The 24,375-nt window shown below is 39.1% G+C and overlaps 1 protein-coding gene across 6 annotated transcripts in view; it reads left to right on the forward strand.

Moving 5' to 3' along the window:
* The window catches only part of SATB1 (SATB homeobox 1), a 99,405-nt gene extending 76,645 nt beyond the window's left edge, over positions 1-22,760 (forward strand). For 5 of the 6 annotated variants that reach the window (XM_049710193.1, XM_049710194.1, XM_049710192.1 and 2 more), the window contains 2 exons: positions 18,453-18,656; positions 21,028-22,760. In XM_049710193.1, the coding sequence (XP_049566150.1) occupies positions 18,453-18,656; positions 21,028-21,525 (702 nt within the window). In that variant the 3' untranslated portion in view covers positions 21,526-22,760. Of the gene's footprint in view, positions 1-18,452; positions 18,657-19,243; positions 19,355-21,027 lie in introns of all 6 variants that reach the window. The other variant, XM_033432014.2, reaches the window with a different exon arrangement.
* Positions 22,761-24,375: the final 1,615 nt, after the last annotated feature.

Consider the following 24,375-nt stretch of genomic DNA (forward strand, 5'->3'; position numbering starts at 1 on the left):
TTCTGACACACGCTGTGAAATATTTCAATTTAACTGCCGCTACCAGCACAACCAGATGTAGTGCGAGTGTGGCTGCATTGGAAATATTATTCCTCAGGATAAACTCTCTCCTCCTCCTCTTTTCCTTCCTCCCCCCCCCGCCCCCAATTTACAGCTAATGTAGCACAGAAGCTGATGGGTCCTGTAAATCTTGAATGCAGCGCTAGATTGATAACAGGCGATTAGACAGTTTAACCACAAACAGCTTGTTCATTTTTCACAAATGAAAACCACATGTGGTGTAACTAAAATTTCAGGCCCCTTTTTTTTTTTTCAGAGTTGGGGTCTGTATGTGTGTGTGTTGGGAGATGTGCTTAAATAAAAACAAAATGCAATGGAATGAAGTGTCTAGAAAAATGGAGAAGTTGCCTAGTTTTGTTCCAGGTGATTTTATCAAAACCATCATCAAATTCCATGTTTTCACTTTTGCCAAAACTCGAATGGGAAAAAGATGGTACTCTCCGTTTCCTTTTTTTGGTACAATTTTTCTTTTCTCTCTCTCTCGCTCTCTCTTTTTTTTTTTTTTTTTTGTATGGGAGGGATAATATCCTTGGAGTCTCTGCCTTTTTTATTTTGTCCGTGTTAAGCCTTTTATTTGAACATAAATTTTGAAAGAATTTCTACAGTGGGCATATGCAGTTTTTTAATGGACGGTTTCCCTTATTTTTGTTAATGAAAAGTTGTTAGTTTAGGCGTGCTGGTCATATCCCAGACAATTCCAAAACAAAAATGGACCCAATCAAAAAATTTATTTCCTAGAGAGTTGTGTTAATTTGCAGAATCAGTTTGAAAGGTAGAGTTGAAAACCAGTGAATTCTGTTGCTGCAGAAATAGTGGAGATAACCTGGCAGAAAATGCAGGTGCAGGGTAACCATATAAGGCCAAAGTTATCACCAGCCTCAGAAGAATTCAGCTATAAGAAAATTAAAGTATTGGAGCCATAAGAAGGCAAATAAGCTGGTGGAAAACTAAAATTAAGAGAGGAGAAAGGAACAGGATCATTGGTGTTTTAGAATCGTACCTCTAAAGAAAGCTTGCAACCATCCACTTTAGAGAACATTTAAAACATAGATCAAGATAATTAAGTGTCTTTTAATGCCAAATAAAATACACTCTCTCTTTTTATCTTTATTTTTGTTTTACTACTAAAGTTATGAGCCTCGTTTGGAAGCTTCCTAAAGTTCTATGGTGATTCCTATTACTGATAAGAGGTACCATTCCCCATAGAATAGCAGATTTTTCCCCTTTATTTCCTTTCCTTAACCATTTTTCCCTCTTCCTTATTTCCTCACATTAAAAAAAAACTTCCCAATTTTTCCCTGTTTGCTTAGTGTTTGCTCCATAATATCTTCCAACTTTGAAATTTAGCATTTTTCTGCCTATTCATATTTTCTTCTGGCCTAATATCACTTTAACGGAAAAGAAGTTATTTTCTTTTTAGTTAGAATCCCTCTTTCATCTCAGCTGCTAAGCAGTTTACATGGTTAATACCAAATTATTAGGTCAGTTTCTTCGAACAGTCTTAATCTACCTTTATAATCATTTTGCAAGATACAGTTATTGTGGAAGATTTGATTCAAGCCTCACATTACCTGTCACATCACTGTTGCGTACAGATATAACCTCAGAATCCTTCTTAGCACAGAAGTGAAAGCACCCATTACTAATCAGTGAGATCCACCCACAATGGCTTGCTGTCACTTTTTATTTAGGATTCCCAAGAAGAGGTTTGATACATATAGTTGTATGGGAATGAGTCCAAGAAATAAGAAAAGTAGAGGTTAAAAAAAAGTACAGCTTATGACTTCATTGCTCCTGCCCTTGCTTTAATGACCCTGAAGATTTTGCATAGCTACTTCAAGATAGGTTAGTCAGCATGCAAATTGAATCACATTTTGCAGTCATTGGTAACACTCGCCACTTAAAGGAAACTTGCCTTGTTTTTTTTGCAAGTGAAAGATTTCATTTATAACCTGAAAAATCATCCCTAGCTTTCCACATTTGCAAACTTTAGTTTTCATGTGTTAGGATTATCTTTGTGTCTAAGCACACCTGTAGATACAAAAGGAAAGATGAAAGAGAACCAAAAAAAAAAAAGAATTGCTGTTTAGGGATGCTGGGGTATGTGTGAAGTTTGAGAATATTCAATATTTTGAGTATGAGGGAAGAGCATGTCTTTCCATTAAATTTAATGAGACTACAAGAATCTCATTATTCAAGGAAAATATTGTAATTTTCTTTACGGACCCTGCTGGGTCCCCATCTAACGAAAGGACAGTTTTCATGTAATCTGTTAGCAAGTGCCGGTGAAGATTCGGTTGAAAAGGAATTTATAAACTTGATCCTGCCTTTCAGCTCAGTCCACCTTTTTCAGCCACTCTGCAGTCGCTCTTCTCCACTGCCCTCAGATCCTTAGGAAAATGTACAGGAAGGAGAATTAGTTTCTTTGAATACTTCCTGCTCTTTTCTTTTGGACCCACTGTCTGCATTTTTCATCAGCATTGTCGAAGTCAACAATATCGTCTGTTAGTGTAGCTCACATTTTTATTCCAAGCTGAAAGGAAGGGGGGGAGGGCATGGTTCCTGATTATCTACATGAGAAATAGGATTGTCCATAAAGTCACACGTGGTTTATATAACAACTTGTACATAAACTGCATCTTTCAGAGAAAGCATTGAGGATTGGCAAAGAGTGGGGGGTGGGGGTCCCAATTTCCTGTCTACCATGTTGTGGATTTCCCTGGGCAAGTTGCTTGACCTTTCAGGCTTCTAACTTTCCCTTCAGGAAGGTGACATAGATTGGGTCGGACTCTGTAATGTCCCAGGCAGTTCCAGGTTCTGTGAGTTTGTTGCTGAAACAGGTGCAGAAGTGTGAAAAAGGATGCTGTTTTGACTGAAGGTCCTGCTGACAGGTGTGTTAGTCTGGGAATGAGTCACAAAGGAGGCAAGGTTTTGAATAATGGAAGGGCTTAGTTTGTGGGGACAAAGTGCTATTTTGAGGTCTGTAGCCCAAAAGGGTTATTTATGAGTGGCATATAGTGAGGAGAACTGATTGTTTGCAATCCAGGGTATGAACTCCATGTTACACAGTGTGAGATGAGCTCAAGATTGATAGTGATCTCATCTGCGACTTGTTGCTAGAAAACTGGAAGCTCCCCCTCTCTCATCAGGGACCTAGCAAAGTCAGGACACTATAGAGAGGAGGTGAGCTGCATTCAGGTGGGTGTGGGCTTGGCTTACTGTGTGGTGAGGTAGTGGTTGCCAACACCATATGACCTAGAGATCGCTAAAGAGTTTCTCCCTTTAACATGTCTTTTTTGGGTTTTTAACTGATGCCTGAAAGTCCACCTTTAACTTCTCATTTTGGGGGATTAATGCAAGTTCTTCAGAGGCAGGATAGCACATCAGAGAGGAAAAAATAGACTCAGTCTGTGAGAAATCACAGGTTTGGAAGAGGTTCGTGAAATGGAGAGTAAACCAGGAGGAAGAAGCAGGGAAGGGCTGCTGATCTGAAGGAATATCTTGAAGCCCATATTTGCAGTTTGTCATTTGGTACCTGTAGCAAGCGTTTAATAGCTGCTGAGGAGTGCCCGTCCCCAAGTGTGTCCTTTAAATGTTTACCCATTTTACTCCTGGTACCAACACTGGGCTGCTTGTCAGGGTGTTACTTGGCTGGTTCATTGATGGAGTATTTGGTGGTTTAAATGCAATGCAGATTAGGTAAAAATAAATTACTTTCAATACGGTCAAGAAAGTGAAGGCTATAAATAAAATATACATTCACAAACAGACAAATGCTATTAGGAAATCCAGCTCAGTCCATGCCAAGCTGTTACTGTCTAAATTGCCTTCTTTCTTCCGGGCTTGCAATTAATTTTTGCTTGTGTGTTTGGAGATTGGGGGAAGGGTAATAGCCTAATGGGTAATGATTTTATTTTAGTATTTTGATTAAAGAGACTAAATAACTTGGACCCTGGGTAACCATGAGGACTAAAGCCTTATCCATCAAGCTTAATTTCTAGGCAGAAAATTGTGTTTATATTTTTGGATAAACTTAGCATCGTGTTATATATAATATAAAGTGATGAGATGGCTATGTGCTCATTTTCTACCTATCCCCACTTCCTTTACCCTCTTTCCTACTCACTTCCTTTTCTTTCTTTAGTGCTTTGACTAGCTTCCTTCTGCCCTGTTTTCAAATCTTAAAGGCGTGTCCTTTGTGACCGTTTGCTCTTTGAAGAGGTGATGAAAGGAAAGACCAACCATTGTTTGATTTGTAAGCCTTCCCCCCTCTACTTCCACCCCCCAACAGCAAGCACCTGCCTTAATTCCATTCCTTTCCCCGCCTCCATCCTGTATCTGCCCTGCTACTTTATCGTCTTCTATTTGGGAAACCCAGGTGTCTTTGGAAAATTGATAGTGTTCCTCTCCTGGCACATCCAGACATTTCTCAAAGGATACTCTACTAATCTTGCTTACCTTTATAGTTCTTGGGGTGGTAGGACGTTAGTTAACTAAGTCAGGGTATGGATGCTTTCTTTATTCAGAGGTGGTAAACCCATTTACTGAGTTTGTAACAGGACCAGGGAGAAACAGTGAGGTATATATATGTGCTAGTGCAATTGTCAATCAAGAAATTTCAAGCTGTAAAACTACTGTTTTATGAACAAAAGCTCATCCAGAACTGAAATACGTAAATGGGGTAAAAGTCTTCCCCCGTTCTGATTGACTTGAGGATTGGTTGGGGGCGGAGTGTTCTCATCAACACCCCACCCTACGTACAGCACTGCTGAAACACCCCTGGTGGAAAGCTGGGCCTCCTCAGGACGCAGTCTGGGAGGAACCATTAACTAGTGATTAACTCTTTCCCTCCAACCCATCTCTAAGAGGCATGGTCCTTTAGTGGCAAAAAACAAACAAACAAACAAACATGATAAGCAGATCTGTTCCAAGAACTTATAAATACCAAAGTTTTGTAATCTACTAGGAGCTTATATAAGATAGTTCTGGAATAATATTTGAAATATATACGTGCATGTATCTATGTATGTATACAGACACATATATATTGGAGGGGGCACCCTCTTCAGGAGTTCTTAACCTCTGTCCCATCTTCCCCCAGGGGGTCCATGCATGAACTGGAATAGAATAAAAAAACTTTATTTTCACTAATGTCTTACTGAAATTTGACATTTTATTTAATTATCAACATAGGCAACAAGTCACAGTAGTATTAGCAATACCTATGAATTTGTCACCAATAAAAATCACGAATATTGGGCTTCCCTGGTGGCGCAGTGGTTGGGGGTCCGCCTGCCGATGCAGGGGACACGGGTTCGTGCCCCGGTCCAGGAAGATCCCACGTGCCGCGGAGCAGCTGGGCCCGTCAGCCATGGCCGCTGAGCCTGCATGTCCGGAGCCTGTGCTCCGCAATGGGAGAGGCCACAGCAGTGAGAGGCCCGCGTACCGCAAAAAAAAAAAAAAAAAAAAAAAAAAAATCACAAATACTTTCATAACACATTTTTATTGCAGATATCTCAAAATACTATTTTTGCTCATCCCTCTGAAATTACGGTAGTTATTAGACCTCTTCCTAGATCTTGCTATTTGGTACGTTAATAAAGAAGCACATACATTACTGTGTGATACAGTTTGGATGACTGTATTTCAGTACAGTTGGTTTTCTTCGTAATTTTATGCATTTTATTTCAGGCACATAAAAACATTGTTCTGAAAACAGTGGGCTTTACCAGACTGCCAGGAGGGTCCATGGCGCAAAAGAGATGAGACCAATGATTAGACAAGTTGTGTGTTGGAAGAAAAAAATTATATGTTTTTTTAACATGCTAGCTGAGGAATTCTTGAATTTGCCCGGGAAAGAATTGTTATTTGTTTATTACTTTTTCGATGCTTATTTTTCAAGTGCCCTTCACTCCAGAGCATGTAAGCAGGGTTTATGATCAGATCGTTGCAATGACATTGCAAACAACAAAAACCTTACAGGCAACCTTGCTTCAGCGTTCTGATGCCCCCGCATATAGTGCTGGAATTTGAGGAGAGAGTACCTTTGCCCTTAGGCTAGAAACTTTTTGCCAGTTAAGCTACACCTTTGCTATCAGCTTACACATGAAGTTCAATCTGTTCTTACCTCACTGGACAGTCAGTGGCTGGGAGAAATAATTCCCTCTTACGTCTGTCCCCGCATCTCTTAGCCTCACAGTAGATGGCACGTAGATGGCGCTTTCTAGTTTTTTTGTAGAAGGGTGGAATGATTCAGAAGCAAATTCATCTGATCACAATTTTGCCCTCACAAAAGTGGGCACATTCCTCAGGTAGTCCCAGCGGGGGACCCTGTTCTCAGAAAGACAGGGTAGGGCCAGTCTCCACCCCTGTCCTTCTGCCCCGGGCCCCTCTCTGGACTTGCTCTCCCCAGTGTAACACAGGACCAGTGGTTGTGAGGTGCAGCTGCTGGCCTGAGTGACCCAGCCTCCCTTGTCTCCTTTCATTGGTAAATGTCTAACCTGGCCATTATCACTGGGACCCCCACGGTGCTTCTAGAAATATTTACGCTTTCTTTTTTTAAAGCCTACTTGTGAATCCCAAAATTTGAGTCCCTCAATTAAGCCGACTTCTGATGAGTCGGTTTGCATAATGGGTAAAATGATGAGGTTTTTGGCCACAAAATGGGTGTTACTTTATCAGCAAAATCATAAGAAACTTGGGAGCTTGTAATGACCCTGCCCGCTTGATTGTTCTTCTAAGATATGAGTCCCATAACTTTTACAATCCCGAATTGCCTTCCCCTGGTTTTAAAAATTCTTTTGTTATCTCTCCTAGAATATCATAGAGGGAAGATTTAAATTTTTAATTCCCAGCCCCTCAATATGCATAATGGAAAGTATAGCTCATCTGAGGAGATATCTGCAATATTGAAAAGTTTTATATACATCAATTAAAAATGCAGTGGCAGAAATATTTGTTTAAATTAACCTGACAATAGATTTTTTTTGTCAGCAGACAAACCAGTGTATCGAGTCAATCATAACCTAAAAATTATTCATTTTATAGGTTCATATTTTTATAGTTTTTTTTTTTTGCACATGGCATGTACAGATATTCAGCAACAGTTTTTCTTAGTGATCATCATAACTTTGAAGAGAAGAATAAATATTGTAAATTTTTCATAGTGACTTAATGCAACATGATAAGAAATTTGTTTCATAATATTACAGTATAAGAGCACATATTTATTGGGTCAAGGGATTTGGGAAAAGGTAAGTTTCCCAGGAAACTTCTGCTTTAAACAGTCTAATGTATTTGCCTTTGATAGAAGCCTTTAATAGTGCTTCTCTGCCTCTTACACCTACTAGGCTCAGCTCGCTTTGAATCTTATTCCTTTGAAATGCAACATTATTATGAATGTAAGTTGTTGGACTTTGCTACAATACACAATGCCCTCAGGAATTGTAGAGGTGTATACAGTTTTTTGCCACTAACTAAATGTCCCAGACTGTGCCGTTTTTGTATTTTCCTCTGATCCCCCAGCTTACTGCTGCTTCAGTGTTGCAGGAAATCTTTTGCTATATTTTTACACTCACTCATTCAAGTGTGAGCCTTAAAGCGTCTCCAAGCCCCTTGGGTGAAGGAAAGTGTGGAGTGTGCTGTTCAGGGGGCTCTTTGCATTGACATTCGTTTATGATAAATGTAACTCAGGTAACAGAGATGGGGGTGGATTGGAATAAAGAAACCCATCAGCCTTAGTTCGCGGAAGAAATGCTGAGGGCCTGAACCAGAGCAGTAGGAATGGAAAAGAAGGAACAAATTCAAGACGCCTTCTGAAGGAGTAGAACTGACAGGAATTCATGATTGTTCGCTTATGGAGGAAGCAAAGAAGAAAAGTCATATTTTTAAATTGAAGCCATTTGCTATGTTTTTTTTTTTTATTAAAAAACAGTACTAGCCAAACTAGAAAAAAAAATTTAATGCAAGCATAAAGGAGGAAAGAACATAAGAACTAACCATAATCCTAATTAACTAGCGATAACCTGATTTATGTTCTTTGCATACACACACATACGTGTATGTGTGTATGCATGTATGTATACATATCACATATGTATACACATATACGTGCGTACACATGTGTGTGTGTATATATATGCCTTTCATTCATTCATATGCTATACCCACCTGTTAATTCCCTATTGAGGTATATTTAAGTTGTATTCAACTTTTGCTGTCACAGATAATGCTAATGTGAACATTATTATGGTTAAATATTTGTATACATCTTTATTATTTCCTTATGATTAATTCTCAGAAGTAGAATTATTGGATCAGAAAAGGCATTTGTGTTTTAAAGGAAATTGCTAGTCATTTCTACATTCAAACATTTCCACCTTGCGCTTCAGAAAGTATATACCAATTTATACTTCAAATCACAGCCTTTCAGCCCAGGTGACTGGGTGAGTGGTGATGCTATTAATTGAGTATATATAGGCAGAGCCTCGTTTGTGGGAGGAAGATAGTGGGTTCAGGTTGGGATGTGGTAGCTGAATTATTTTCATTAACTCCCTAGATATTTCACATTCCTTTGCATTATCTTTGTGATAATGACAAAATAATAAAAATAATAACAGCTGACATTCATCATACTGTTACTGTACGCCAAGCCCCTTGCGTGAATTATCTCACTAATTCTTACAACACTGTGAGTGGTGGTAACATTACCCCCATTTTACAGAGGAGAAAATTGAGGTCCAGAGAACTCAAGGAACTTGACCAAGGTTACAGGGCTAGTCAGTAGTAGAATAGGTGTTAAAATGAAAATCCAGGCTTTCTTAACAAATAGATCTTAGAAGCACATTATAAAGACGAGACGAAGTCACAGTGATTAAGTTGCATCCTCAAGAAAGTATGGTAAAAAGCAATGACGAAAGAATGGATTCCAAAGCAACTAGTCTACCTATTTTTCCTAGCATATTGCTAATTCATCTTTTTTTTTTTTTTTCATTATTCTTCCCACTCTAAATATTGCCATTCTTAAAAGCCAAACCAACATGACTTTACATCAACAAAGACTTCCTTGACCACCCCAGTGGATCTCTTCTTCCTCTCCTCTTGGTTCCCACTGGATGTCTGCCCCTCACTGACCTTCACCGCATACTGCTTTGCTCTAGTAGTTATTTTTGAATGTCGCCTCTTCCCGAATGTACTGTGAGCCATTTAAGGGAAATGCTTTTGGTTAAGTCCATCAGACCCTTTTGTAGTTATCACGGACCAGGCACTGGGCTAAACGTATCCTGTTTCATTTGTACCAGCCACAGTCTTGTGAGATGAGTACCATTATCATCTGCACTTTGTAGAGGAGGATCTGGGGCTCAGAGAGGTAATTTGCTCAAGGTTGCATACGTAAATGCCTATAACAGGATGTAACCCTTAACTGGTATACTGAGGTGGTTGAGAGTAACTGGAAGGACCGTTAGTATTCGGGTGGGCAGAAAAAAAGGGGAGAGCGCTTTCCTGTTCAAGAGAACAGTATAGGGAATGAGAGTAGAATGTGGGGAAATGGGCAACAGTTAATAAATGGTCCGATGAATTAGGACCTAAGTGTGATTGAAGGAACCTTCAGTGACCTCTAGGGAGGATGACCTTTTTCTCTGTCTTGGGAAGCTTTGAAGGTCATTTTGAGCAGTGGGATAACCTTGGGTAGTTTGAAAGCAAAGACCAGAGCAGTGGTTTTCATCCCAGCCTCCCTTTCCAAGGGCATCTCAAAGAGGACTAAGGGGATTCAAGAAAGCTTAATTAAACCTGTGTATTTACCTATCAGGAAGTTCCACAGACCAAGTCAAGCATCGTATTTATTTGCTTCTTGTAGGGATCACAACTCTCTATGATAACCCTTGTTTTCTCATTCTTCCCCAAAGCTCTAGTCATCATTGGCATACACTTTCCTCTAAGTTAAGAGAGGAAGAGGAGTGATTACTTAAAGGCTGTTTTGTTCAGAAATTAAGATAATTGTCCATTGGACATAATTAAAAAGAGTGTTTGGTACCTAAGAGCATCATTCAAGGAAAATGTACCCCAGCGCTGACAAGTCAGTGGTGGGCAGAATGGAAAGGAGAAGACGATTCTTTATGGTAGAAACAGAGGTGAAAATTGATGCAAGTATTACAGCATGAACCTTAGGGATATGGTGTTTTCTGTCTTTTAATGACACCTTGCTATGAAGAGTGAGGAGAGAATAAGAACTTAAGATTTTTTTTTTAAACAAACAGATGCGGTATTTTATTTTTTTGGATTTTTTTAAACTGAAGTATAGTTAATTTACAATGTTGTGTTTCAAGTGTACAGCAGAGTGTTCAGTTTAATATCAATATATCTATTCTTTTTTCAGATTTTTTTCCATTATAGGTTATTACAAGATACTAAGTATAGTTCCCTGTGCTATACAGTAGGTCCTTGTTGGTTATCTATTTTGTATATAGTAGTGTGTCCATGTTAATCTCAAACTCCTAATTTACCCTTCCCCTCCCTTAAGATTTTTAAGACAGAGAGTATAAATGTTAAACAAGAGCCAAACCATATCACTGAAACTTATGTAATGTCAAAAATACATCCTGGATTGAGAGGGAAAAACAAATTCTTTTTCAAAGTCTGTATTCAAGTATCAGACAGGTAAGCCAGATTTTTATTTGTTTCATTTAAACTTTGAAGAAACCATCCTGAAAGCAGCTTTGAAGCCTATGAAAAAATAATCTTTAAATTAGATATCTTCCAAATATACTTTTTTTAAAGTAAAATGAAGGCTTTCTTTGGAAATTCTCTGCTTCAGTCGAATGAAGAGATTATCTTCATGACAGCTAGTTTAATATGTTGTCTAGAATTTCATAGTTTTATCTTCAGTCCTCCTTTTTCTCCTCAGATTCTTCTGGAAAATACTCTTTAAAACTTTCCTGACAGTCTTAAGTGAGAACCATCTTTATGTTTTTATCTACCCTGGCCATCTTATAATCTTGTTACGCACCAAACAATCTATAGGAAAAGAAACAAAACACCATATTTACGTGTTCCCTCAAGTCAGTGGCTTTGAGAAGGTAAAAAAGAGGTGAACAATCAAACCACAGAAAACAAGTGATGTCTTTTTTTTTTTTTTGGCTTGGTTAAATTTTAAGCAAAATTGAAAAATAAAAATCATTTACCAGTGGTTCTGAATATTCCTTCTAAATTCACTGACTTTTAATGTGAGCTTCCCCTAGATTGTAGAAACATTTCTTTTCGCAAATGCCAAACCTCCAGAAACTCTGCTAGATGCGCTTAACCTCTTAAAGACAAAGTGGCAAAAATTTACTCAAGTGGGAAATTTATGGGTAGCCATTTTTTTTCCTATTACTACCGCAGTATGGAAACCCACGGATTTTTGGCTAAGATATTGAGTCCCTTAAATAAACTATAGAGTCTGGAGAGAGTTTAAAACAGTAACAGTTTAGACATTTAAAATAGTAATAATTTAAAAAACTAGTATGATTGGGGTTTTTTTCCCCCAGCAAAAATACAAGCATCAGAAACCACACCTTGAAAATAAAATATATTTGGGGACACACACACATATACATATGTTCCATTTAAGTAGGTTTCTTTTTAAAACCCATCTTTGAATAAAGTGAGTATAATGTGCTACTTTTCGAATGGCAGATGCATTTATTGCTGCACCTCTGTTCAAATTTATTTCCCATGTTTTCTTGAATCCAACCAATGTTAACTTAGCAGGAAAAAGTTACTTGTAGTGCCTGCTGAAATTCTCTTTACACAAAGTAGATATTAGTAAACTGGGAAGGAAGATCCATGTATTTCCTGCTAATTCCATAGAGAACATGTATCTTTATTAATGTTAATGGTGGGGACCTCTCATTATGTTATAGAATAATCTGCTTTAGCAAAGGTTTTTCTCCTCAAGAACTTCATAACATTTAAAGGTTAATATGTTAGGTAAAGAACAATATCTTAAGATAAGCGTTTTTATTACAGGACATGATGGGATGGTTTTTATTAAATTATATGATGATTTGAATGGGGAGAAAAAAGTGCATCGCTTCTTTGCCCTCAACTTTAATGCCTTTAATCAAATAATGACCTTCTGGAAAATAGTTAATTTTCAGCATTTGGAAAGATCAATACCACTTTGCCACCAAAAAATGGCCCAGACGATGAAATCTGATGTATTTAAAGTATCATTTCACCCTTTTAACCTAGTAAATAATTGAAAATGCTTTCAGTAGTGCTTTGCCGCTGTTTTGTTTCTCACTGTTCAAAGTGTTAGGATTGTTCTTGGAAAAAAAGGTTTAAAGTTGGTGTGTGAAGGAAGGATGCAGGCCTCACACCCAGAAGTGGGATTGTACCCCCATCAGGCCTTGTGTGTCTCTGCATTAGGGGCATGGAAGAAGTAATATGTTTTAATACTCTATTTGAGGCAGAGTGTATATAAAGCACAAAAAGGGTGGAAATGGAACCCTTCTGGAACATTCAAGGGGTGGTTTAAAACATCATTAGTCACTTTGCATCTTTTGTGATATCTTTCAACCTTTATGCTGGGGTAAAAGATTCAGTAGTTCTGACAATTAGAACCCATTTCCCCCCCACCCCACCTTATAGAACATTGATATGAAATTACCCATGAGCACAGATAACTTCGTAAATTAAAAAAAAAAATTGCCCTCTCTTAGCATGTTTGTGGGCAAATTAAAAACTGTCTTCATTAGCATAAGTAACAGATTCTTTTAAAAGTAGAAAATTATTTGCTGAATGATAAATTGCTAGCTCTCTAGTTAGTTGTTGTTGAAAATGTACTCATTCAAAATGCCTGGTGTAGTTTAGTCTACAATACTGAAATTTTTTTGTGTGAGAAGTACTATTTAATGGATTATGTACTTAATCCTGTTCCTACTACTTGCTAAACTGTAATTCATGCTTTCCACTAGAATGTTTGTATCAAATACCTCCCTATTTAGATTGATTTCTTTTAATATCATATATTATTATACTGTATGCCCCAGAGATTGGAACAAAATACTCCTGCAAATAACACATGAAAGATGAGGGTAAGGGGTGGGAGAATAAATACAGACTGTGAAATGTTTGCTTTTTAGAACTCAAATTACCCATTCTGGTTTGGTTTTTTTTTTAATGTTTTTTCCTTCTTAGTTGCAGGGAGAATTATTTGTCATTTTTCTTTCTCTTTTTATAGCTCTTGGGTTTAAAATGTATATGTACGTAACAATCATATATACATATCTGTATATTGTATTAAGTGACTCTGTTTTTTCTCTCAGAGAACACTGAAGTCTCTTTTCCCCTGGAAAACTAGTTGTGTTACGTGCTCCCAGCTCTGTCACAGACCAGGCCTTGTAAGGGTTCTCCTCTTATGTGTGTGAGGCTTCCTAGGTACAATAAATTCATTCGTGAAATGAGGTTGCTTTCCTGACTCAGTTAAAAATTACTGTGCACCCCTTATCTGTTAAAATGATAGAAGCAGCAAATTGACTTGAATTAACTGTTCTAAAAAGAGTGGAGTGGAAATCAGAGATTGAGTTTGGGTGGAAATTAAGCAGCTGAGAGATGAAGGTGCCAGGATTTTTATTTCAATGTGGTACAACAAGATTCTGTCGGTAAAGCACATCATTAGAATATTGAGTTTAGAACTGCTAATTTTTCCTTTAAAATGAGCATACAGTCATGTGTTTCATGGACCATGATAAATTGCCATTGTGTTGTCATTGAGTTTGTTTTGCTTTTTTTCAGTACTGGTTTGGCAGTCGTTCTGCATTTTCTCTTTTCCTTTTTCTCCCCCTCTGATCTTCCATGTCTTTCATAGATTCCCTAACCAAAACCAGTCCAAAGAATGTTATTGATTTCATACAGTCTGAGGTTTAACATCTTTACCATTTTCTTGCTTACAGTGGCAAGACATTTACAGATGGTTCTTGGTTCCTATAAAGTACATAACAGTATTTCCTTTGTGGCAGATGGATTCAAGACGTTTAGTTCTCAATAAATGTAGGTTTACAATACATAACTTTACAGGATTTGTGTTGTATATAACAGGTTTGAACATATTATCTCAGAATTCATCTGCATGGCATTTTCAGCTTGTTCAGGGTCCATGCCAGTTTTTTTAAGTAATAGGGGAAGTGCTGTGATTGATAGCAACAGCTCAAGGCGTGATTTTGAATAGAAACAAAGGGTTTAGAACAGAAGGTGTCAAATTAAACTTTGTCAGTTTGAAAAGTAGGAACATCCTGAAAGTTTTACTTATTTATTTACATGTGGCTACTGTTTATATTTTGCCCTCTTTATATTCAGCGTAATGTTGCTTGGCAAATTTACTACATTTAAAGTTTAGGTTGTTCCTTGTGCCATTTTAGTTTTCTGAGAATAGATCATTCTCATTATTTTAAGGCTGTTAGTCTCCTGTCTTTTCTACTGTTCAGAACAGTTGTGATCTAATTTTAATTGTCAGAGCAGTTCCCTACCCCCGCCTAGGGTCTTATGATATTTTAAGTCCCAGAGACCTGGCTTAAAAGGTAATTATGTTCACATTTTGCAACAAAGTTCAGCACCTTATTCACCTCCTCCACCCAGTAAATCTATGCATGTATCATTTAAAAAACCAATCTAGTACATAGGGAAATCATTATTTTTATTTGTTACATATTACCAGTATTCTGACATATCGTTGTCTTTATTTTCCCTAACAATATGGCTTATGGAGAAGCGACCTAGGAAAAGGTATTGGGGAATTGGAAAGCATTTGGTTTTTTTCGTCACTTTCTGCAAAACATAGATCAGATTACTGTCATCATTAATAGAGTCTCGATCGATAGGATTTGAGGGCGTCAGAATATTCCGACGTGTTTAAATGGTATTATAATAAATTGATCTTCTTTTTGCCAGTGTGAATTGGGAATGAGCCAGTTGATTTCTCTGCTGACAAAGAACTAGCCTGTCAGAATATCTGTTTTCCGTTATTTGTTGAGGGCGACGCACAGCACACCGCTCCTCCCCCCATTTTTGTTTTTTGGAATACCCTTGTAGAACTAACAGTTCCCAGCTGCATGCACCGTTAAATATTTTTCTAAGAAGCATCTGATTTCAGTCTCTTAAAATCATCACGTCTCTTGAAAGGCTAGCGGAGACATGCTTCAGATTTATAATTCATCACATTATTTTTAGATAAGGAATTAGAAGTATTATTTAAGGGCAGAGGTTAATAGCAAACTACTGGAAATGTTATGTTAGTCATGCGCAATTAATAAAAATAAGAATCCGTCTCATAAGTATAGAGACAAAGAAGGGACAATATGAGCAAAATATTTGTTGAATGAGTCAGGGCTCTTTTTCTGAAATATTTGTGAAACCAGCATGAGTGTGATTGTTTAGGAATTAACTATCATTATTAGCCGTTTTAAAAGAACTAATGATTTTCTTTTCCAAAGAACATCTGTGATCCACATGTTTGTTTTTTGTTCACATATATGCAAGTGCTAACTGATCTCTATGTTACTTTTAAAAGTTTCTAAAAGGATTCGAGAAATTATTGGAGTTCTTCAGCTTTCTCTGAGAAGATTTTCTTACATGAATCGTTCTTAATTTAACTTTTAGCAATTTTTAGTTACAAGCATTTATTGCTAAAAAAAAAAAAGACATGCTCAATGTTAAGCACTTATTGCAATAGTATAATTCTAGCTAAGTAAAGGAAAAAAAAAACTGTTCTGTTCTTGATGAACCTTCTAACATCTCTTGAATGGTAAATAAAATTGTAGCAATTTGCTGTGTTTAGGCATGGCGGCCTGTCAATTGCCATAGCTGAAGAATGGAGACAGGGGTTGGGGGGGGTGATCTTAACCATAGTTAATATTCAAGCCTTCAGGAAGACAGATCTAAAACCTGCCCTGCATCAAAACATAGAGGTAAAGTGTAAAGAAATAGCTTAGATGTAGGAAAATATAAAATATTTTCATGGCTTAATCGAGAGAGCAAATATTTGTCAGTAAGAGCTAAATAAATATCTCTGGGGCACCATATGCAAGTGGGTCTCAAATATTTCAAATACTCAAATACAGTTTTGTAGTTAATGTTCTATTCACATAAATAGAGCTAAAATGTGACATGTCACCATACGATTCCAGAAAGAAGCATAGAACTGCCATGGTTAGAAGAGAAGCACGTTCAGTGACACTGTCATCGCAATTACTTTTATTTTTTATTGAGCTAATATTCTTTCAGGTAAATCTTCAGTTTACTGTCTGTTCTCTTAGCCTGGAATTATGCATTCAGTAGCATCAAATGAGTGCATGATTACATGACTGTCTGTAGGTTAATTATTTGTTTAATTAAACAACGTGTTGAATGGAGAATCAAAGGCCTCTTAGTTAGGGTTAAGGCTAGTAGATGTCATGAGGTTTAGCAGGTGTCACCCTTGACTGGGTGGTAGGTGTGCCTTGGGAAGCTAGTGTTATCAGTCTCCATCTTTCCTTTTAAAATGTTTCAAATAGGCCATTTCAGGGAGAATAGGCCTTGCTTCTTCCCACAGTTAGAAGAGAATTTCTCCAGTGGTTCAGTTTGAGAAGGAAAGGAAAGTCACACCATTTTCTGATGTCACCCAGAAGTAACAACAACAAAAAAGCAACTCCCTTTGGCCAGTTCTAAAAATCAGATACTAAACTGTACTCTTTCCATTCCCATCCAACTAATTTACTTAGAATTTCCAAGAAACCCCTTTGTCTTAGGTCGAGTTCCCTAAAACAGAGGCTAAGGTAAGGAATCAGGGACTCATGATTTGGTGGTGAGAGACCCGGCCGGCATTCAGGAGGACAAGAAAGTGGAAGGGGTCAGGAAAGAATGTGGTCTCAGGTAAAGTCCGTATTGATGGGGAAAGGCAATAAGAAGGTTGGGGAGGGCCATCTCTGGCCATCTCTAAAGGATAGAGTGAGTCGTCACTGTGGGGCAAGAGGGTGGGTCAGCCAGTCACTGGCCACCCCAGGGTGAAGGGGCTAGTGAAGGGGGGGTGGAGTAAGCATCCGGGCATCTCCAGTTGCGATGGCTCCAAGACATTTGTCCAGAAAAGAGTATGGTTGTAGGCCGACAACAGGCAGCACGGCAGCTGGGGCTGGTTGCCTTGGCTGGTGAAGGGGGTGTGGGTGGGACCTCTTCCCTCTTCCTGTCCACCCCATTGCAATCCACCCCATTGCTTAGTGTCCATCATGGCGGCCAAGATAAAGAAGGTTTGAGATGATGATTAGAGAATGTGAGACATGAGAATGTGAGACAGCGTACTCTCTTGGACCACTCGGTTCTTGAAAATCTGAGGATCAGAAACTGGGCCTTAGGAGGCATCAGAGAGGTTCAGGTTTTGGCATTCGTTGGACATTTCCTTGTCTCTTAGCCCAGGAATTCTATTAAAATGCTCACTTGATGAACCATGTGTGTACATAGCAGCAGGCAGGACTCCGAGGTATCTTTCTGGAAAGTTCTGTCTTGGAGAATTCTTCTAATGCTCATTCTAAATACAGTGCCTTACCTTGGACGACATTCTTGCTCACATAACTGCACACGTCCTTTCTCTCTCTTTCCTACACACTCACACACACACATGTTCACACAGAGTTGCCTTTCTAATACAAAAATTATAAACTTAGGGAGTCCTTTTAGAAAACAAAATTATTCTAAAAGCCTGTCCTAGCCCTTCTTAAATACCTTCAGAACCTCAGATGGCCACTCATCAGACAGGAAGCACACTCAGCCTTGCTTTTCTCCTCTGACACATTCTGCAGACTCCATGGTAAATGGGTCTTGCCCTTGGAGTCTGAAAAATAGGACCCTCCTTTAAGATGCAAATCTGAACGTGTATTAGAAACAGAGCCTGCTTCCGCGATAGCCACAGCTATTCTCTCTTAACAGGTTAAAAAAAATTTTTTTTAACAGATTGGGGTGTTTGTATTTTATTTTCATTAATTATTTATTTTTATTTGCGTTGGGTCTTCGTTGCTGCACGTGGGCTTTCTCTCGCTGCGGCGAGCGGGGTACTCTTTGTTGCGGTGCTCGGGCTTCTCATTACGGTGGCTTCTCTTGTGGAGCACGGGCTCTAGGCGCGCAGGCTTCAGTAGTCGTGGCGCACGGGCTTAGTTGCTCCGCGGCATGTGAGATCTTCCGGGGCTCTAACCCGTGTCCCCTGCATTAGCAGGCGGATTCTTAACCACTGTGCCACCAGGGAAAGTCCTGGAGTGTTTTTAGCTTGTGAAAAAAGTTAACTTCACAGGGTCCTTCCTTTTTAGCTCCTAATGGAAAATGTCAGCCGACCCCCCTTCACCTCCCCCTGCCATCAGCCTGAACTGACCTGTTATGCCCTTGTCTCTAAGGGGTGGCTGTGTGAGCTATTACGCTGGAAAGAAGATCCTTCTCCAGAAAACAGGACCCTGTGGGAGAACCTCTCCATGATCCGAAGGTTCCTCAGTCTCCCTCAGCCTGAACGTGATGCCATTTATGAACAGGAGAGCAACGCGGTGCATCACCATGGCGACCGGCCGCCCCACATCATCCACGTGCCCGCAGAGCAGATTCAGGTTCGTTTACCTTGGCCAATTCAATATAACGCTCAGTAAATAGAGGTTTAAACTTAGCAGGGAAACGAGCATTTCTCTTCTTTCCACCAGTCTAAACATAGGCTTCTGAGCAAGAGATAACAATACACTGCCATCTCACTCAGGGGGAGAAAAGGAAAATGAACACACGTTTTCCAACATGTGTATTGTGTTCCTCTCCTTTCATCTCCCCTCCCCCAAAGCGGTGGAACCCCCTTCTACACTTATTTGGCAAGTCTGTCTTTGTTAGAATTGGGTTGTTTTGTTGTGTGAGAGCTTAAGAATTTTGTTGTCGCTTTTGAAAAAATCAGAATTTTTAGAACGCCACCTCTTTTTTAATGAGTACCAATACTGTCCCCGAGGAAAGGCATGACTGCTGTTTCTGTACAGGAAGTTAATTGGATCACAACTGTATACCTTGGATTCTGTCCAAAAGAGAGGAGGGGAGGGAAACTAAATTGGCTTCTGGCTTCTGACTCCCTGGCCCTGCCTTCACTTTGTAGCTCTATCCTCACAGCCTTAGGGAGCACAGGTTAGGGGTGAGTCACGTTTGTCTGTCTTTCCTTTAGAGCCCCTCTCCCAAGACCCCTGGGAAAGGAGAGTCTAGAGGCGTTTTCTTGCCAGGCCTGCCAACCCCTGCACCGTGGCGCAGTGCTGCTCCGCAGGTGAGCCAGGCACAAGTTAACCTATGCCAGCAAGAGAGGGACACACAGAGAGGGTGGTGCCAAGACCTGCTCTCTTGGTCAGGATGCTCAACCTTGCAAAGGCCGTGCTAACCGTGGCATTGGCCGAAGATCCCTGTGCCGGCAGAGTCAGCCTCGGGCTCAGCTTGTCACATCCCGCGACCTGTCTCCACTCATCCACTGAGTGGATCCACTAAATTCATCCCCAGTGAATTCAGATTGGGAAGCTCTGGGTCCAGGTCGTTGTTGGCCTCCGTTGCTTAGGAAGTGTGTTGAAATTGAACTTGAGCTGTACAAATTATTTGTGTTAAATCTAAGGGGACGCTTTTAGCTTTCCCCTTTCAGGGAAAATGCCATTGCCTTCCATAGTCCTAAAATTCTATGCTCTCTTTGTTGAATCACCTGTATATTATTTCTTGGTATTGCTATTGGGGGGGAGGGGCCGCGGGAAGGGGAGGAATACACACACATACACATATGTACACAATAATAGCGTTATGCATCCACTAAGGGAAAAAAACCTTTGACTATAAAAGTTAAATTGAAAAAGAGAATCCCTTAGGATATCAAGCACTAAAATAATCGTGAAAGCCTGAAAAACTTACTGTTTAGCAAAAACAAAAACAAAAAAGATATGTGTTAAGTTAAAAAAATAGTACTTGTTTGAAAATGTAAATTGTTTTTAATAAAATTGCTTCTTAGGAGGATTAAGGAAATGCCTAGGGCACAGTACAAATGTTCTAGAATTTTGGGCTTCCTCGGGTTGATTTGCCTTGCTAAGAATCTTGGATATGGAGTGTATATATTATGTGCATGTGTCACACGTTTGTTATGTATGATTGTGTATGGAAATTACAGCACATATACAGATACTAATTATGAAAAAGTGTATACACTAAATTTAAATCCTAATCACATATGAGTTTAGTATAGATAAAACAATTTGCTAGCCGTTGTAGGATGGATGGAACCTTTATTTGTCGGTAAGAAAAAAACTTGCAGTGTCAGCCCAGTGCAATTTTGTAAGAAATCTGTGTGTCTGTTAGATTGAAACTGCCTAGTAGGACATTCACACGTGAGAATCTCAAAAACCCTTTGGATTCACAAGGGCTGTGCTGCAGAAGACCAGAGGCTTACCCATTTTATTTGCAACGAAAATAAGACTTTGTATGCGTATGCTTGCTCAACGTTTTACCCATCCAATGAAATGGGACAAAACACTCATTTCCTTCCCCACTCTCCACAGCTCACCTTTCGAAAATGCCTTTGAAATCCTTACTTCCCAATCTTCATTTAAAATCTTTGTCAATTATTGATATCATAATTTGCTTTGCTGTCTTCGCCTCTGATGCGTATCCTTCTGGTGAAGTTTATGGCTCACATTTTCAGAGCGCCGAGTTCCGGCCACCGTGAGCTAGCCTAACCTCTGATGAGGAAGCCAAGGAGCCCCCCCAAGCCCTCTTAATTCCACCCTTTCTGGTGATCATTTTGATTTTCTTCCTGGTACTGTGGACCATTTAGCTGGCTTGCCTTTCCGCCCAGGATCCCTGTCCCCGTCCCGGTCCAGGCCAGGTGCATGTGGGATCCCTGACCATGTGCTCGCTCGTTGGGAGGCCGCATGCGCAGTGGCCAAGAACGCCACTGACCCTGTGCTTGTTTCTTTCCTGCAGCAGCCGCAGGCGCAGCCGCAGCCGGCGCCGCCCCCCGCGCAGGCGCAGGTGCAGCAGCCTCCGGCCGGGCCCCGGCTACCCCCGCGGCAGCCCACCGTGGCCGCGCCCGCCGAGGCGGAGGACGAGAGCCGGCAGAAGGTGCGGCCGCGGACCAAGATCTCGGTGGAGGCGCTGGGCATCCTGCAGAGTTTCATTCAGGACGTGGGCCTGTACCCGGACGAGGAGGCCATCCAGACTCTGTCCGCTCAGCTGGACCTGCCCAAGTACACCATCATCAAATTCTTTCAGAACCAGCGGTACTATCTCAAACATCACGGCAAGCTGAAGGACAACTCGGGCCTGGAGGTGGACGTGGCCGAGTACAAGGAAGAGGAGTTGCTTAAGGATTTGGAGGAGAGTGTCCAAGACAAAAATGCTAACACCCTTTTCTCGGTGAAACTAGAAGACGAGCTGGCGGTGGAAGGGAACACAGACATTAACGCCGACGTCAAAGACTGAGATGAAAGTCTTCTTTTCCTCCATCAGCACCAGTGAAATTGACTAACGACACGGAAGGTCCACCCTGTACTCGCTCAGCAAACCTTGTTGTCCATTGTTTGGCCAATGAATCTTCAGAAACTTGCACAAACAGGAAAGTCGAGAAAGGATGATACAGACTGCACTAAGCGTTTTGCTCTCTTTTACAAACTGCTTGGCAGCCCCAGGTGAAGCATCGGATTGTTTGGTATTAAAAATGAAAATTTGTGTTCACGGAACACACCCAGGTGTGTACCCCGTAAGCATGATACCAGTGATTTTTTTTTTTAATTATTATTCTGGAGCCTCAAACAAGCATTATAACTTCTGTGATTATTATTTCCTTCCTTTAATTATTTCTGTAACACTTCACACTGATCTTTGGAAACTCGCCCCTCGTTTAAAAAAAAAAAAGAAAAAAAGAGTTTGTTACTCTATTGTATGTTACAAAAGAACTATAGACTGTGGAATGCAGTTTAAAGATGACATATGCCAACAAATGCCTTGTATTATATGGCACTGCCGTAATTCAAATTTGTTTTTATTTTGGAAATAAAAGTTCACTGTAATTTTTTTTTCATTCTCATTGTTACATGATTTTTTAAAAAATGAAAAGAAAATGTGAAACACAGTTTAGTCCTCATTATTTATTTGTAGATCCTGCAGCATCATGTTGTAATTAATTTTTTGGAAGTTTCCGTTAAATGTAAAATTGCTTCTCTTGTTACCATACTGATTCTTTTCTATTTATAAATGTATTTTGATGGGCAGTAAAACAAAGTGTCTTAAAAGTTTTAAATAGATAAAATGTGCTTTACACAGTTGCCTATAAAAAGTGCTCTATGTTATCCAAGCAATTCATACTATAAGCTTCACTCTTATTGTTGTATGCAATTTTTACTATCATGCAAATAAGCTTAGGTAAATAAAACTAATAGATCACCTTAGAAAATTATGCAATTAATGTGAAAATAATTGATGTTTGCAATGTGTCTTCCTTTGGTTTACAATCAATTTTAAAGCTACATCTGTATAAAATTTCTGTATAAAGGTGTTATTTCTTTTTTATGAGTTTATGGCTATGAAAACACCAGCTATTTTGTTACAGCTGGCTGTTTTTATAAGTGTATCACAATTTTCTTTATGCAGAAATGTTCTGATTAGGAGTGGTTATTGACTGTAACTACACAATTAAAATTGTTTGTATGGTATGACAATGGTAGGGTTTGTCTGCTTATGTGAAGTAACTTACAGAGTCCAAGACGGCCCTCTAAGTTAGATGCATGTTAATACTTTCTTGATATTTTGCAGATCTGAAAAAGAGCAATTGAAAAGTCACTTGAAACACTGTATATTTAAATCACAAACACATGCTCACTTTTTAAGTTTAACAATGAAGACGATAACCTGTTTTTGGTTAATATATTAAACAGAGATAGGAGGATGGTCAAAAGACTCGCCAACAAAGACATCAATTCAGTCTCTAGCAGATAGGTACTTAGAATGGATTCATCTGCATTTACTTCACAATACTTCCATCATGGCGACACTTTTTTTAAGCTGATGTATGAATATTTTTAAAGGCCATTAATAGTAACATAAGTAGGGGAAAAAATGGACCTTCTGTTTAAAAACTCCTTAGTAAGCAATGTATTTTTTTTTAAGTTGTAAATGGAATATAACTTAATAACTCTGAGCTTATTTGGTTGTGTATGTCATAACTATAAGACCTCCGTGAAGAAAATAAGAATAACATGCCTGGAATTGAAACACGCACTTCAAAATTCTTGCAACATGAAACTCAGTAAACTCCAAGATATAAAGTGAGGTGTGCTAATGGTCATGAAAAGGATTGGGGCCAGTGTTGCAGTTTTTGGCTATTTTTTTTTTCACATTCACATTATCTTTTGCTTCTTTTTAAGATTTCCTACTTGTTAGCAGGTGTCTGTTTTCCTTTGCTTCTAAAATCACCCACTCTCTTCCTGCCTATCTTTTTCCCTGAGCCCTGATGAGCCCATCGGTGGGCAACTGGACTGCTTTAATGCTGAATTTAAGAAAATAAAGTGGGATGGCTGAAAACTCCCAATTCAGCTTTCAAAGTTACTATTTACTTTTGAAGCACAGCTGAACTACTTTAAAGGCACCTGGTTTGCTGTAAACTTAAAATTATATTGGAAAAGTTTTCAATTCTTTTCATTAAATGAGAGAACAACTTTTAAATATTCTTGCTTATTACTAGGGTTCAGAAAATCATTTAAGCAAAAGAAATTTGAGATAAAATAGAGAGTAGATAGTGTGTATTAAAAGTAATAATTAAATAGAATAATATGCCAGGAAGCTTAAAGAAAGACAACCTATCTTCTTTCTTTTCTCTGAGTTTAAAGGGAAAACCTAGAGCAGAGGGTAGTTTTTTGTTTTTTTTCTACACCAGCACAACACCTAATATAAGGTGTCACAGATTTAATAACATTTAGAAGGAGAATTTGGGTTATAAATAGGATTTTCTCATTCCCAGTAACCTCCTAACTTCTTTGGAAATACATTTTCAATGAGTTGCTGAGTGTGTATAAGAAATCAACATGACAATACTAATAAAATTCTCACTTAGGCCCCTTAACTCAAGCAACATGATCTTGCTAATATGACTTTTTAAACCAAAAAAAGGAAAAACACATGTGTATAAACAATGACGGTCATGATGGAGTGAGCAAAATTGTTTTCAGGGAAGATGGCACGTTTTGCAAGAGGTTTGTCAGGGTAACCTTCCACATGGCTCCCCGAACGTCATATACTGCTCATACCAGCCCCAGTGTTGCCAGAGACTATGGTAAA

This window comes from Orcinus orca, chromosome 5, assembly GCF_937001465.1.
Source record: "Orcinus orca chromosome 5, mOrcOrc1.1, whole genome shotgun sequence".
Classification (NCBI taxonomy): Eukaryota; Metazoa; Chordata; class Mammalia; order Artiodactyla; family Delphinidae; genus Orcinus; species Orcinus orca.